General features: G+C 38.5%; 1 protein-coding gene across 1 annotated transcript in view; it reads right to left on the bottom strand.

Moving 5' to 3' along the window:
• Window positions 1-17,984, bottom strand: part of FMN2 (formin 2) — a 410,148-nt gene that overhangs the window by 104,819 nt on the left and 287,345 nt on the right. The window contains exon 14 of the mRNA XM_064276718.1: window positions 9,496-9,588. Within this exon, the coding sequence (XP_064132788.1) occupies window positions 9,496-9,588 (93 nt within the window). The remainder of the gene's footprint in view (window positions 1-9,495; window positions 9,589-17,984) is intronic.

The following is a 17,984-nucleotide window of genomic DNA, read 5'->3' as shown; positions in this document are numbered from 1 at the left end:
TCTAGATTCATACTTCTTACATTTCAAGTTCCAATTATTAATGGATGTTTGCAGCTGTTTCTTCTCATTTTGAGTCATGCCACATCAGTACGTAAAGGTCCTGAAAGCTTGACTCCATCCACGTCATTAAACTCGACTCTACTTTGGGCCTCCAGTGGTGTAGTGGTTAAGAGTTAGGCTGCTAACCATAAGGCTGGTGGTTCAAATCCACCAGCCGCCTTGGAAACCCTATGGGGCAGTTCTACTCTATCATATCGGGTCAATATGAGTGAGAATTAACTCGATGGCACACAACAACAACTACTTTGAGGAGACAGCTCTTCCCCAATCGTCTTTTGAGTGCCTTCCAATCTGAAGGGCTCATCTTCCAGCACTGTATCAGACAATGTTCCGCTGTTACTCTTAAGGTTTTCACCAGCCATTTTTTCAGAAGTAGACTACAAGGTCCTTCTTCCTAGTCTGTCTTACTCTGGAAGCTCCACTGAAACTTGTCCACCATGGGTGACCCTGCTGGTATGTAAAATACTGGTGGCATAGCTTACAGCAACACACAAGTCACTTCAGTACAACAAAGTAACAGATGAGTGGTGGATGTAATTAAAATACAGTAAACTAACAGTAAGAAGACTTACATTTTATTATATATCCTGATTTTTATAACAGTTACATGTATTACTTAAATATTGTTTTGTTCACTCATTCATTAAAATGAGTGAACAAAATCAACGTTTCTCCCTTGGGCAACCAAATGGGTAGTTGCACCATTCACAATAATAGCAAAGAAAGAAGGGGGCAGAGGAACTGAGAAACTTGAGTGAAACTGATATTCATTCATTCGTCTATAAACTAAATAAATAAAAATATTTATTAAAAAAATTTTAATAAATATTTATTTAAAAAAATGAACTAAATATTGGGAGTCTATTAGGTAATAGGTGCTGAAGATACAGCATGAAGCACAATTTGGGGATCTTTAGTATGAGGGGTCTACGGCAGCACTCAAGTAGAAATATTAAGAAGATAGTTGTTAGGAACTCCTATATGGAATCTATTCCCTATCTTTCCTTAGAGGCTCTTTGATCATTTCTCATTCACAATCATATAATGAGTGAATGATTGTGGCTGTTGGAAATTGAACTCTCAGACAGAAGTGGTATTGTAAACTATTCTTTTTTACAGAAGAATCACTTCAAATTCATGGCTCCCAAATTAGGAGTGATAGTGTCTTTGTCTACGTGGTGCATGGTGTCAGCACGTACAGTGCATTAACAGAGAAGTGTTCCAATTTCCCAGTCCTATCAGTGACTTCTGAGTTTAACTGAAGACCTTACATTGGATTTCATCTGCATTTATGGTTTCTATCAACTTACATATAAGACTTCCATATCCACCACTTCTCTGTGCTCCTTGATACATTATAATATAAATTATGATATAGCTCTGGCTTCTTATAAAAGACCTTGTTTCCAGCATCACTTCACTGTTTATTGTGTGATTTTAGTCAAGTACTAAACCCTCAGCCCTTTTTTCCTCATCTGTAAAATGGGAATACTAAAGGCTATAATGCCTGTCCTAAACAGCTATGAGGCTAAAATCATGTGGAATACAAAAGGAGTTTTGTCAGTTATCTAGCAAACAGTTCTTTGCCTCAGAGATAATGCTTCTTCTTTCATTTTAAATCATTTATGAAAAGATTGTTGTCGTGGTTGTTGCTGTTAGGTGCCACCAAGTCAGCTCTGACTCACAGCAACTCCACGTACAACAGAATAAAACACTGCCAGTTCTGTGCCATACTCATAGTCATTGCTACGCTTGAGATCATTGTTGCAGCCACTGTGTCAATCCATCTCTTCAAGGTTCTTCCTCTTTTTCACTGACTCTCTACTTTACCAAGCATGATGCCCTTCTCCAGGAACTGCTCCCTCCTAATAACATGTACAGAGTACGTAAGATGAGGTCTCACCATTCTTGCTTCTAAGGAGCACTCTTGGCTGTACTTCTTCCAAGACAGATTTGTCTGTTCTTCTGCCAGTCCATGGTATATTCAATATTCTTCACCAACACCATAACACAAAGGCATCAATTCTTCGGTCTTCCTTATTTATTGTCCAGCTTTTGCATGCATATGAGGTGGTTGAAAATACCATGGCTTACGTCAGGCCCACCTTAGTCCTTTTTAACACTTTTACTTAAAAAAATAAAATCCATCTTATTTTTTTCACTACTGAAGGAAAGTTCGCATATGACTATTTTCAGAAAATAATAGAACACCGAACATGCTCACTGTGATACAGAACACTGCTTATAATGTGCCATGCAGAGCATTTGTGATAGAAGAGACTCACTTCCAGTAGACCTCTTAGTCTCTGGCACAGTTCATACCCACTGCTTTCACCATCTCTTCATTCTCAAGGATAGTATTACCAGTACTAAAGATTGTATATTTAAGAGCTGAGGTTTCAACACGCTTTTAATTATAACCATGTGATTACAGATTTATTCATTTCCTTCTCAGTTCTATTTCTCTAGTTTAGCTACGCTTTACTGTGCTTAGTTTAAGGAAGAAGCGTTTTGGAAAAGAGGGGGTGGAGGTATGAACAACAAGGGTTATGAAAAATCCCATTAGTTATTTTTAATTTATGAAATCATAGGGAGGACTTCATTGCATAGCATGGAGAGAAACTTTTTTTTTTTTTTTAATTTTCCATTAACTCCAAAAACAGTTGAGCTTCAATTTTAATATGTACTTTTATCAAAATATATCACATGACTAAATTGGCTGTGAAGGCCAACAAAACAGATTTAGGCTCCTATTTCTTTCCCAGTGACCTCAACAGGAAAAGATATAAAGGCAATACAAGGTCTAAGGACCATTTTATAGCTTGACAATAATAGGGTTTTCATATGCACAGTTTGTTCAAAATATAACGAGTTCAAAAAAGCAAGAGGTGGAAACAAAAGATCAGGTTTGCTCGATTCTGAAAGAAACATTGGCAAGGTATGAGGTTCACCAGTGATCTCCTTTGCTTCATCTTTCCTATCTCCTGCTATCTACTTCTTTAAAAAAAAAAAAAAAAAATTAACAGACACTGCAAATATATGCTCGATAACCATCCAGTGATTAACAATCAGTTTTCTTCAAAACATGCTCATGAGAATAACATCATCACATGTATTGTCATAAATTAAATAGTAGTAACTTCAGCCAAACGTTCATACCTCAGGTTTTCTCACAACTTTCAAATTGTTGCAGAGTTGTACCCAAATTGGTTCCTGTCCACGTCAATGCAAGAAAAATGTTCCATCCAAGTGATCAATGACCTCCAACTTTGTATCTGCAATTCTAATTAATTGGTTCCTTTGAACACATAACATTACGATCATTCCCTCTTTCCTGAAACTCTCCCCAGTTTTGACTTCCATCACAACAACCTCCCTAGTTTCTCCTCCTACCTATTTGACTACTAAAACCTGTGAGGGGTTTCTCTTCTTCTCTCTATCCTTATAAGCATTGTTTTCTAGAATTCTGTATTGGCTTTACTCTTTACTTATCTTCCTTAGTGATCACATCCGCTTCAATTACCACCTTACTTACTATGCTTGATCCTCAATCTCAAACCTTGCTCCTAACACCAACTCATATCTCTACCTGCTTACTGTATATTTCCACTTCTGTGTACGCTTACAGGTCATCATGCTCTCCATTCACATTGTTCCTATATTATATTCTCTATCTCCACTGTTAGTACCACGATCCCCCTAGCTACTCAAACATGAAATCTGGACATTATTCCTTCTTACTTATCCATCATACCTATAGCCATTTAGTCACCACGTCATTTTTGTTCTATATTATTATTAACCTTCAAATCTATCTTCTCTTCTTTAGCACTATCACTACTTTCTTAGTACAAGGCATCATTTTTTTTTAACAATGTATCACAACAACTTTATAAATGATCTCCTATGTTTAGTCTGACTTGCCTCCATTTAACCCTCCTACATCATGGCCATATTTACCTGTCTTAAATCTTTAAACCTTTGCTCCCCATACTTCAGGATGAAGCCCAAGTTCCTCAGCCAGGAATATATGACCCCACATGGCCTGGCCCTCGCCCAGCTGTCTGGCCTTATCACTTACTTCCCCTTCTCCCCAAAATACAACTACCAACTCTCTCATATGTCTGCACTTTTGAATCTATTTTTTCTCTCTTTAACTTAGATTCTTCACCCCCAAATCATTTAACTGTTAAAATCCTATTTGTCTCTCAATAATCAAATATTACAGACATTAAAGAATTACCCTCTCAACAGATACATATTTAGTACCTTTCCTATAGTTTGATACTATGTAATATAAAGTACATCTGAATGCTGTTGAGATCAAGTTGAAAAGGAACATGTATGACTGAGGTGGGTGGAAGGTGGAAGGTGACTACAAGAGTAGATTCAAAAAGAGAAGTATCAGATCTAAAGTACTCATGGGAGGGTCTGCCTTTGATGGGAGCAGAGTGTTTGTTCCTTTGTAGTGGAAGATATGGAAGAAAATATGGGTACAGATGCTGTTGGTTTAGATGTGGTGCGGGGCAGGTGTGGGATCTTCTTTATAATAGTGACTATTTTCTCATTGAAATATGAGGTGAGGTTATCATTAGAGTCAGGAGTGAGAGCAGAAGGATGTAGAGATCTGAGAAGAGAGGAGATGATATGAACCGTCTTGGTCATCTAGTGCTGCTATAACAGAAATGCCACGGATGGCTTTAACAAAAAAAACAAAAACAAATTTTTTTTTTTTTTTTAACAAAGAGAAGTTTATTTCCTCACAGCGAAGTAGGCTATAACTCCAAATTCAGGGTGTCAGCTCCAGGCGAAGGTTTTCTCTCTCTGTTGGCCTTCTCATCAATCTTGCCCCAGGCTATGTGCTTCTCTACACAGGGACCTTGGGTCCAAAGGACGTGCTCTGCTCCTGGCACTGCTTTTTTGGTGGTATGAGGTCCCCCTGTCTCTCTGCTTGCTTCTCTATTTTATATCTCAAAAAAGATTGCCTCAAGACATAATCCAATCTTGTAGATTGAGTCCTGCCTCACTAACACAACTGCTGATCATCCTCCCTCATTAACATCATAGGGGCAGGATTTACAAAACAACAACAACAACAACCAAAAACCCAAACCCATTGCCACAGAGTGGATTCCAACTCATAGCAACCCTATAGGACAGAGTAGAACTGCCTCACAGAGTTTCCAAGGAGCACCTGGTGGATTCAAACTGCCAACTTTTTGTTTAGCAGCTGTAGCACTTGACCACTACGCTACCAGGGTTTATAGGAAAATCACGTCAGATGACAAAATGGTAGACGATCACACAATACTGGGAATCACGGCTCAGCTAAATTAACAAACACATTTTTGGGGGGGGGGCGCATAATTCAATTCATGACATGAACTAATGTCAGAAACTGAGAAAGCTAAATTTGCAAAGGAACTCTTGTAGCATTGCTAAGTAGAAATCAGTTCCAATAGGAGGTTTGTGGTCATGAATTTATACTGACGCCAGTCAGCACAGTTGTGAGATTTCCTCTTTCCACTGCTGCTACCCCCCATGGCCAGGAACTATTCAGTTGCTCTGGTGCAAATATAGAAAAAGCAAAGAGATAGGCTTAATGAGTGCTGGGCTTTTGCCTTATGAGCAAGACAAAAGGGCAAGAGTCCCTACTTTGTGCTAGGCCTTGTTATATGGGGATAGGGATATAGCAAGAAGCAAGACAAAGCTGCCCACTTCATGGAATGTCCATTGCTGGGCAAAAACAAAAACAGTTTCAGACAGTGATACAGGTTATAAAGAATATAAGCCTAGAATGAGATAAGAAAATTATTTGAGTAAGTATATTCTCAATTTTCCCAAAGATGGTACACAGCACCATTCTAGTATATAGGAAACAAACCAATTTATTATAACCAATAAATGCCTTACAGCATTAGGGCTTAGTTCCCTAAATCTATTTTAGTGAGGAAAGTTTCCAAGGAGAAGGTGTCCTTTAAGCAGATACCATTAAATCTCTGTTTAGATAGGACTGGGAAGACAAGGAGTAAAAAAGTGTGTGGATCACTAGATTGTAGGGCTTGATGAAATCTAAAGACTGTTAGAGTGTGTTCCATAGTCAACAAAATAGCTAATTTACAAGGATAAGAGATGTTTTATATTATATTCTGGGACTAACGCAATAAAATGTTTGCCAGTATTAGGTACACACTCTTGATTTGAGAGAGATTCTAAAATTTCACACTTAGGGACACACTGAAAAAACTTTGATTAGATACATGAACATGAATATACCAATGTAAGTTAATATGTGCACAGATGTTGATGTAAGAATACTATTTTATCATTGAGAGAAATTTAATTATGAACAAAGACTTGGCATATATTATTTGTACTAAGATGGTATATATTTTCTTCAGCTTATACATTTAATTCAAGAATTTTGCCCTGATAGCCAGAAGGAACGTAGGGCCAAAAAAAAAAAAGCTACATTCTTAAAAATTTAACAAAAAAACAACTTACGTTTTGAAATTCACTGTTTTCACTACATGTCACTGAACACAGACTGAAGAGTGGCTGTGCTTAAAGCTACATTTTGTTTTTCTTCCATATACTTGACAAGCTTTCGATATACATAATTTTTCTAAAAAGGATGTGCTGTTGTTATATTGTTATTATGTCTTCCAGATAACGTAGGCTATCAGGCCCATTAAAACAGGCACTTTTTCTTATTCACTGTTGCAACTCAATACCCAAGAGAGTGCATGGGTATATACCGTTGCAACTGAGCTAATTCCAACTCGTGGTAAGCCTAGAGGATGGAGTAGAACTGTCCCATAGGGTTTCCAAGGCTGTGAACTTTGCAGAAGCAGAATGAAACATCTTTCTGCTTCTGCAAAGAGAGCTGCTGGTGGGTTTGAACTGCTAACCTTCCAATTAGCAGCCCCGCGCTTAACCACCGTGCTACCAAGGCTCCTCCCTGGATATATAGCAGGTAATAAAAATTTAAGTAAATAATTATAGAAGAAATAAAAAGGTAAATTGAAAGTGCTGGAAGAAGAACCATGAAGAAAGACTCACTTAACTGGGATTGTTCAACGTAATGGTAAATAGGTAAAGGATTGCATACCTACAAGAATACACAGGTTATTACCCTCAGAACACTGATCTACAGATGTTTTCATGTAACATGGAAAGTATAAGAATTGTTAATATCTGAATTTCCTACCTATGGGAGTTAAAAGATATTCCTGGAGGATCATTAAACTCTTGAAGATATACTTACCTGCGTAGTATGCCTGGGACAATCCTGTGTCCCTTAGAGAGAATTACTAGACAAATCCTGAAGTCCTCTACCTGTCCTTTGAATCACTGTAAAAGATTACTACAGATATCATGTGTGGCTTGTAAGCACGATTCTTAAATTCCAGCAGAGTTGTAGAACATTTTTCTATTTATTCAAAATCATGACTAAAAGGCAGTCATAAAAAATTCTCAGTGCCTGGTCTACAACAGGAAGCCTTGGTGGCGCAGTGGTTAAGAGTCATGACTGCTAACCAAAAGGTCAGCAGTTGGAATCCACAGGCACTCCCTGGAAACTCTGTGGGGCAGTTCTACTCTGTTCTATAGGGTCACTGAGAGTCAAAATTGACTCAATGGCAGTGAGGTTTTTTTGGGGGGCCTACAAAATATAGATACAGAAATTATGTAATAAATCACATATAATGTGAACAATAACATGAGTGGCAACTGTTCACATCTGAGATGTGAAATCCAGCAAATTCCTTGACTTCTTTTTTTGAATTAGTCATAGAATTAAGGGCTCCTTTTTTTTCCTTCATGAGTCGGAATGGACTTGATGGCAATTAGTGTTTTTTTATCTTTCCTTTTCTCATGAGCAAAAAAAGAATATTCCATGCTTTTACCCATATTATTTTCTAAAGTTACATATTATTAATTCCAAAAGCCCACTAGATTGAAAAAGCAAGATGTATTCTTATTCACCACTAAACTGGAGTGAGTTCACAAGGCTTCTAATATGTAACCAAAGGAGTAAGAATTTCAGTCAAAAGACGATTTGGGAATCAATGAGTACCATGTTTTTTTCACAAATAATGTGTCCACATGAATAATGCACCCACTTATACAATATGTGGTAGTGTACTAATGAAAATAGCAGGGCGGGGTTGTGCAGTTGGCGAAAATATATAATGCGTGCGTTATTTGGGTAAAAATATGGTAGATTTTCCAAATGCTTTAGTTTGTGATGACCTGAGATTTTGAAAATAACAGTTTTGTTTCAATCTTCATGATTATCTCAAAAGATTAAATAGTATTTTCCCATCTAAAAAGAAGCTGTGCTTAAAATTTCGTCAAATGCCAGTATGACTCATTCATTACAATACTTCATGACTGACACTTGAACAACCGATAAAAATCATAGTCTGATCAACAGAAGGAGTCTTTGGGTGGCGCAAACAGTTACCATGCTTGGCTGTTAACAGAAAGTGTGGAGATTCACCACCCAGAGGCACTTAGGAAGAAGGGCAATCTACGTCCAAAAAAATCAGCCACTGAAAATTTATGGAGCATAGTTCTATTCCGACACACATGGGGTCACTGTGCATCGGGGTCAACTTTATGGCAACTAGTAAAAAAATAAAGAAATATAACCATCTTCCAAGTGCTACACAGGCCTGAGTCCCATGGCCTGTCAGTCTCTGGGAGAATTCCTGCAACAGCAGAACTTGGCCAGAGCGTGCGTGGCATGACACAAATGTCATCTGAAGAAGGGGTCCAACATCCCAAGGCTGAACTGTTTTGAGTAGTAAAAAGTTTCAGTTATTTCAAACAGCAAGCCTTTTCATAGATTTTTTCCTCTTGAAAAAAAATCTTGCTTTTTAAAAGTATTTTATGAACTTTTCTATCCCTGCTTGTATCAGAGGACTATAGTAAAACTCAATGAGATAATATTTATAATGCTTTTAAGCTCCCTGGAAAAAAAGTCTTAAATATTCAGAGTTATTAATGTATCCTATAAAATGGTAAATAATGTTTTGAAGATCCAAAAAACATCACTATACTTTGTTCTTTTGGTTCAGTGTTTCGACAAACCAAATAAATACCATATTGAACTGAGGTCATAAACATAGTTAAAAGAATATCCAACTAAGACAAAAAGCATAAAATTTTATGAACAATTTTAACCAATATCTATTGTAGTTCCTGTCATGCAAACAAAAATAATAAATAATGAGCATTATTTATGAGCACGAAATAGCATGTTTAGAAAACTTATTCTCTCACAACTGTGTGACTCACGATTAAATTTAATCTGTTTTTGGTCATGTCCAAATAATCTCTCTTAAACCCATGTGTATTTAAAAGAAAAAAAAAAATGCCTTCCACCTATCTGCTGAGAAAAGAAAAACACAACACGTCTTTGGAATTTACCTTGAATTATAAATTGTTCCATGTTTTCTTTGAAAGGCTGGATATGATCTTGTGAGGATACCTGGTACACTTTGCCCGCTTCAACCTCACAGGCTGAAATTAGAGAGAGACAGACTTTTTTTAGAACATCACACTGTTAATGGGGCACTAAAACAAATTTTAAAAATATGTTAGCTCATGTTAAAAAATCTGTTAACCACGCTAATATATGCTCTACAGATATTTTGGAAACACCCAAACATGGATACAAGAAGCCTGTGATCAAGACTTCATTTGAAGGGAGCATAGAGGGAAATTCACAGGAATCTATACCCCCAGTTCTGCCAAACTGTGTAACGTTGGGCTACTAACTTAACCTCTGAACCTCAGTCTCCTCGTATGTAGAATGGGCAACGAGAACCGAATCAGTTCATAGATGTAAAGTGTTAGAAGAGTGCCAGGCATATAGTAAGCACTATTATAAGTATTTCTTGATATCATTATTATTATCAAATGAGTTCTAATACAAGTTAACCCCAATTAAAGTACAAATTTCTGAAAAGTAATAAATATCATTAGCGGTGGTAATGTTAATATATTAAAAAACAAAAAACAAAACCAGTTGCCATCTAGTCAATTCCAACTCATGGTGACCTTGTGTGTGTCAGAGTAAAACTGTGCTCCACAGGGTTTTCAATGGCTGAGTTTTTAGAAGTAGATTGTCAAGTCTTTCTTCTGAGGTGCCTCTGTGTGGACTTGAACCTCCAACGTTTTGGTTAGCAGCCCAGCACATTCGCTGTTTGCACCATCCAGGGACATGAAGCATTTATTATATGCCAGATTATTTTTACCTATTATTTAATTTAATTTTTAGATTAAGTTAGTAGACATTATTACCCCCACATTATAATTGAGGAAATCAGGCTCAAAGAGGAAAATAATTTGCTCAAGCGTCCACAGATAACAAGTAGCAGATCCATAATTAAAATTCTGATCCGATTCCAAAGTTTGCACTCTTTCCATGATAACCTGTGCTATCATAAATGTCTTAGGTAGTAGACAGATCCGCCTTTGGGTTAATTAAGAAGTTTTCTCAAAGAAATCTCTGCCATTAGGGTGACATAAAAGCAATCGGAGCCCATAAGGAAATAATTTAAAATTGAAAAGAAATTTTTGAAAGATAAAACTTAGATTCCCATCTGATTCAGGAAAACATACTATCAACATAATTCATAAAGTAAGGTTGCCAGTTCTTCAAGGAGATTTTGTAATTGCACTTTTTAAGATATTTTCTTTCTTTTATAAACCACTTTTGCTCTCTCCCCCTTGCCTGGCCATTAGCTTGTCTAAGCAGAAGAATATAGGAAGGCTATATTGTTAGCACACCGCCTGTCTTTGAATTTGTCACACTGTGGAGGCTTGCATGTTGCTATGATGCTGGAAGCTATGCCATAAGTATTTCAAATACTAACTAGCACGATCACCCAGGGTGGATAGGTTTCAGCTGAGCTTCCAGACTAAGACAAACTAGGAAGAAGGGCCTGGCGCAATCTACTTCCAAAAATTAGTCAATGAAAACCCTACGGATCACAATAGAATATCATCTGATATAGCGCTGGAAGATGAGCCCCCTAGGTTTAAAGGCACACTAAATACACAGTGGCTGCAACAATGGAACTGAGCATACCAACAATTGTGAAGATGGCACAGGACCGAGCAACATTTCACTCTGCTGGACATAGGATTCCATGTGTTGGAGCTGACTAAACAGGAACTAACAACATATTGTTAGCACACATTCTATCAAATGTATAAAACAATTGGGCTTAGTAAAATTTAAAATCAGTTTACACACACCTAGGTTCTCTCTGGAAACCCTGGTGGTGTAGAGGTTAAGTGCTCCGGCTGCAAACCAAAAGGTCGGCAGTTTGAATCCACCAAGTGCTCCTTGGACACTCTATGGTTCTACTCTGTCCTATAGGGTCACTATGAGTCGGAATCGACTTGACGGCACTGGGTTTGGTTTTTTTTTGGTAGGTTCTCTCTGCCCATCTGTCCCTCACTTCTCAGCCTCTCCCTGAGTAATCTCTCTCATGTGCAATGCTGGTGACTGTCCAAGCCACATCTCTAGCCCACAGATAGCCAACACTCACTACGTTCAACACAGAGCTCATCATAGCCTTCTCTAAACTTGCTACTTCCCTTATATTCCCTCCTTTGTTGGTACCACCATTCACCCTAAATAACTCAAGCCAAAACAAGGGAGTTGTTCTTGATTCCCTCTCCTCATCCCATTGATTTTCCCTCCTAAATACATTTGTGCCGGCGTAATCCAGTCCATCCCTTTTTGATTCTAGCACCGCATGCTCTCATCATTCTTATCTGGCCTCTTGTCAGAACCTCTTGATTGGCCTTCCTAGATCTTCCTCCAGTCTGCGTTCCTTCTCATAGTTTCAAAATCCATCTCCAAGAGGCCTGACTAATAACTGGTTCAACGACCTTTGCCCTCACAACCACACCCTGCATATAGGAACAACTTTAAAATCTTAATATGAAATATACACCAAGTTCCACAATCTAGGCCTTGCCAACTTTGAAAACATCGATTCAAATTTCATCTTTCTCTTGTGGTCTCCTCTGTTTAAAATGCGTTTCTACTCCCTCCACTCTTTAACTAATTCCCACTAACGCGTTATGACTTAGCTCAGGTGTAACTGCCCCCAAAGCACCCCCTGACTTCCCCATGTCCCCCGCTTCCTCCATGCCCTGTCACCTGTCTCTAGGCAGGAATGGGTGTCACTCCCCTGTGATCCTGCAGCACCTTATGCATAGAGAAGTAATGCTATTCCTCACAGGGGACTTTTTATGTGCCAGGGACTATCTTAAGGACTTCTCATGTGATAACCCATTCAATCCTCATAAAACCCTCTGTATTACTTCAGAGAAAAGAGAAGTACACTGAGACAGCCAAATAGGCAATAGTAACCACCAGACTATATTAAAGTTATTTGCATATGTGTCTGTCCTGTCCCACTAGGCTGAGCTACTTGAGGAGAAGAAATCTGACTTTATTTGCATTTCCACCACCTGATATGGCTAGAAATTGCTGTTGGATGGATGAGTTAGTGGCCGGATAAATAGCTACCGAAATAACAGTCTAGGGTTTGGAATGTAGCACACGTGGTTTAAATCCCAGCTCTGTCGTCCGCTGAAGGAACCTCGTGATTTGGAGTTAAATACCTAACCACTTTGGACTGCAGTTTCATCACCTGAAAGTGGATTTCATAAAACTTGTTTAGTATTAGTGTGACAGTCAGCCAAAGTGTGTATAAAATGCCTAAAACTGAACCTGGGACATAGGTGCAGAAAAAAATAGTAGGTATTGCTGCTATTGTTTTTTAAAGACCAGGTGGTTCAGCCAGGAGACATATAAGATGAAATAACAAAGTTCCTTTCAAAGCGCTTGTCTTGTGGACAAGAGGGTGTTGATCTCCTCTTTGTTCCTCCAAAGGAGGGAGGGAGCTGAATGAGAAGTTAGAAAGAGAAAGGTTTTTGGTCCTATGTAAGGGGGTTGGCTAATGTCTAGGGAAAGCCTGCAGGGAAATAACCTGCCTTGAGAGGCAGTGAACACTCCATCACTGCTACTATTCAGAACCATGGTAAAAGGGACTGGTCAGATGAAAAGACCTACGGGTTGCACAACTTAGGACTTAGCTCCATGTAGCTGAAAATTCTGCATTCTTTAATTTATCCAGGTGTACAATAAGGATAAAAAATATATGCTTCATAATCTCAGGAGTTTTATCAAAGTTTTACCAATTAGGATCTTGACTGTAAGGGGGACAAGTTTCATCATTTATAGGAGATGGGGTAGAAACTTACCAGCCCCTTTTATCATTTCAGTGAATAATTTCTGGCAAAATCAGATGGAGAGAGGATCCCAAAGGTCTTTCAGTAGTTTCAAATTGTTAAGCAGCCCAAGGACTCATGTCACAGGTACTGCCTGCCTACTCCATACAAGGTACTGCTCTAGGCGCTGGGGCTATAGCAGTGAACAGACTGTCCTAGGGGAGCTTACCTTCTACTAACCTATATTGTCATCATTGTTAGCCACTGTTGAGTTGATTTGGACTCATAGTGATGCCATGTATGAGAGCAGAACTGTTCCACAGTGTTTTCAAGGCTGTGACTTTTTAAAGCAGATCACCAGGCCTTTCTTCTGAGGTACCTCTGGGTGGGTTGGCACCACCAACCTTTTGGCTAGCAGTTGAATTTTAACCATTTGCGCCACCCAGGGACTCCTAAATTATATGATCTTTAATGAATTATTTTTCAGTCCCAAAGAGAAAAGTAAAATACAAGTAGCCTCGTGTCTAATAGCCTAGGTTAAGGTTAGCAGGAGAAAAATCCAGGCTCTCCTCTACTCTGATCTTTAAAACTTAAAAGCCAGAGGCAAAGAAGATTAGCATTTTGATTATTTCAGTCCCCATTAATTAGAACATAGAAGTAACAACCATCTTTTTTCTTCATGTTGCTGTACAGTGTCTGGAGGTCTAGAATGCTGTAAGAACACCTGGATACTAGAAACTTGCAGAAGTTAATCTAATGGACCTAGTGCCTTAAATGAGGTTTACCATTAGGTGGGAAAGCAGAGTTAGACCACAGACTGACCATTACAAAGTCTTCTAAAGTGTGTCAACATTTCTCTGGGTCTTTATACTCAGTTAATTTTTAAACAACAGAATACACAACAGATATGAAAATAATAATTTATCCTTCTATTTATATTTTGTATTTTTAATTAATTCAAAGAACTATATCCTTGACATAAAAACAAGCAAAAACATTTCTCCTATTTTTTCTCCCTAACTTCTAGTAGAAGCTCCTGCACACACTGGGAACCAAGCAGAATTTCAGACCTAGAAAAACCTTCGAGTCATTTACTTCCAATGACATATCATTTCTAGTCCCCTTTTAAGAAGGCCACTGAAAGATGCTTGTCACATGTCCGGTTGTTTCTAGTGATGCCCATTCTTATTTCTGCCAGGTAGCTTCTTCTTTACAGAGCTATTCTAATTGCTAGAATTCTCAACTATGCCTGTGGAATAATACGTCTGTAGTTTGATATACTCACATAATCATTTATGTAACTAAAAAGTTAAAAAAAAAAAAAAGAAAATTCTACCCATTGATAGTTTAGGTCTTTAGTGAGTCACAGAACAAGTCTGTTCTCTTTGAAGACATTTCATCTCTACCCTCCCTTCCTACCATTCACCGTTTACTCACTATGCGGTACTGCCAGCACTTAGGACACTTCCTGGCAGGCAGCAGGCAGTCAACAATTATCTGAGGAATGAATGGATAAATGAATTGGATCCTCCTGTCACTGTGAACGTCTCATTAATTTCTAAAATGTCATACATATTCCAATTCCTTCCAGCCTGACATACACTATTCACCCACTGAAAATACTCAAGAATCCTCCGGACCAGTTGTCCTACTTATCCATCCACACCATTTCTGTTTCAACTACAGACTCCAAGCCAAGAGGGGCAAGTCTTCCACTCCTCTCCACTGGATTTGGCACCTCCCTCTTCTATAGAACATGTGTGAATGACGTAGAATCGAAACGAAGCTTTGGACCAGGTAGATCTGGATTCACGTCTAGCTCTACCAGTAGCTATGTGATCTTGGGCTAGTTCTTTAAATTAGTTGAACCTTGACTGTCTCAACTATAAATCAGGTTGATAAAAGCTATGCACTTGAAGCCTAAGCACAGAGCTGCCTGTTAGGAAGTGCTCGATAAATAATAACTATTAATGATACCTCACTGCATTTATTTCTTTATGTATCTTTGTCTCTGCTCATGTTTTGTGTTCCTTGAAACTGAGGACTGTTCCATTCACCTCTGTCTAGTACCTGAAATACTGTAATAGTACTAAAACTTTCTGTAAAGGAAAGTGCTATCAACTGTACCTATGATCAAAACTTTCTTTAATCTGGATGGTAAGTTTATAGTAGTGGCTGATTTATAACACCATATAAGTCTGATGCAAAGTATACCAAAACCCAAATCTAAATTTCCAAAGCCTTTCATTATGATATAAAATCCATGCAATTATTTGTAGACAATCTTCTTCCAAAATGTCACAGCCATGAAACCCTATGGAGTAGTTCTACTCTGTACACATGGGGTTGCATGAGTCACAACTGATTGGACAGCAACTAACAACAACAACAAAGCTGTCACTTTACTTATTAACTATGTTAGGAGGGAAGGGCCTCTTGAGTATAACTCTTAGAGTTCATATATTTTTATTCAACGCTATTTTATATATAAATATGTTCAATGTCATAAGATATACAAAAGGAGTAAGGAAATTTCTTTGGAAGATTGGGTCTCATTCTTCTCTCTTAACTGTTGTACATCATGTGGAAAACATATCATCCTGGCTATTACTTATCATCTTCAAAATTGGTATGTGACTGTATAAATTTTTTTTTAAATACCGAGAACTACAATCTTACAAAACTTGAAGGATCATTTAGAAACATAATTAAAAACAGAACAAAGATAGATTTCCTGGAAAACTGCATTACAATCAAATCCAAATATTAAAAAACATTTGTTAGGAGGCTGTTGGCATAACTGAGTAATTCCAATCATGCTGACTTGTTTAATGTAAAGACCATTCTGATCCAAAAAGATTTTGCATTGTGTTAAACAGCTTATATTGGAAACCATGAGTTAGACTTCCAAATAAAAAGAAAAATACAGCCAAAATAAGGGAAGAACCAATATGTCTCAGATACTCCCACTGAATAATGGGTTCTGAGCATCTGTGCCATCCACAGAGTGACACGTTGGGAGGCAGAGCAAACACCATCTTATCACTGTCTGATTAAAGGAAGAACATCACATGCCACTCGCAGAAATGAACTGTGATCACAAGGACTCTGTTTTTTTTTTTTTTTAGGGAATTGGAATATTCCAGCTGTAACTTATACGGGTCTCCAAGTTCAATCAATGTTAATCACAGCTTAGAGTCACTGCTTCTCTCTCTGCTTCCAGAAGGCTTCACTGGCATCTACAAACCTGCCTCAGCAAGTCTGAAGGAAGCCAAACAACAGATACAGAGTAGAAGAAACAAGGTTGGTTAGATCAGAAAATTCTTTCTTCTGAAATCAAATTGTTTCCCATGTAAGCCAGGTTTGTACATCATTCTGGGTTCAGTTTCAGGAAACAGTAAACCACTCTACCTACTTAAAGCACATGGAGGTCCAATGTGGGCAAAGACTTGCTTACAAAACTGGTGGAAGGGCAGGGAGAATGGGCTCTACATTGGGTCTCCAGGAACAACTCCCAGAGAGAAACCACATAACTGGCCTGCCAGGGGAGCTCCTACAAATGCCACAATCAGGAAGGTGGGCTCAAGGAGACCACACAGGAAAACATCGACTGTGCTGTGTGGTGGGTGTCATGGCTCAAATATTGCTTTTAGTATCAAATCTCACCTGCTAAATTTTCACCATCAAATTAATGCTTGCCTTGTGCCTATGCTCTGCCTCTGAATAGTCACAGAGCTAGGCACTGGCCACTGGACCACAGTCTCAGGAAAACCCAATCTCTCCATGACTGCTCAACAGCAGAAAAACATAGAAACAGCAAAAAAGATGGTGTCTGCCTCACCACCACTGAGTACATGTATCAGCAAAAGCTAAATCTACACAGAACTAAAGCTCCCAAGGATGCCAGGAGATGTTGGCATACCACCCTCTGCAGTACAGGAAGGTACACCACAAGGCTGAAATGGATGAGAATGCCAAGTCATATCCTGAAAGTCAGCATTCATTGCTTCTAAGCACCACTACCCATCTGTCAGTTTGTTGTACTGTAGGGGCTTGTGTTTTGTTATGATGCTGCAAACTATGCTGATGGTATTTCAAATACCAGCAGAGTATTCAGCAGAGCTTCCAGACTAAGGCTGATTAGGAAAAAGGGCCTGGCAATCACTTTCAAAAAATTAGCCAGTAAAAACTCTATGAATCAGAACAGAATATTGTTCAATATAGTACTAGAAGATGAGCCCCCTAGGTTGGAAGGCACTATACAACACTCGCAACAATGGAGTCCAAGAACCTCCAAGAATCATGAAGCTGCCGCAGCACTTGGGAATGTTACCATATGTTGTACAATATAGAGCCCTGGTGGCGAAGTGGTTAAGAGCTATGGCTGCTAACCAGAAGGTTGGCAGTTTGAAACTACCAGCCACTCCTTGTAAACCCTATGGAGCAGTTCTACTCCGTGCTATAAGGTCGCTATGAGTCTGAATCAACTTCATAGCAATTTTTTTTTTGGTTGTCCATCGGATTGCCATGGTTGGAGCTCACCCAATGGCAACTAACGCCAACATACTCAGCACTGGAGAAAGTGTACGCTGGCATCAAGGCAAGTGGTTTAACTACATAAAAAAAAAAAAAAATGCTGTGGTGGGCCAACAGGACTTGAG

The sequence above is a fragment of the Loxodonta africana genome, chromosome 25 (genome assembly GCF_030014295.1).
Source record: "Loxodonta africana isolate mLoxAfr1 chromosome 25, mLoxAfr1.hap2, whole genome shotgun sequence".
Classification (NCBI taxonomy): Eukaryota; Metazoa; Chordata; class Mammalia; order Proboscidea; family Elephantidae; genus Loxodonta; species Loxodonta africana.
The sequence above is the reverse complement of the archived record's forward strand: the minus strand, read 5'-3'. Positions and strand labels throughout refer to the sequence as shown.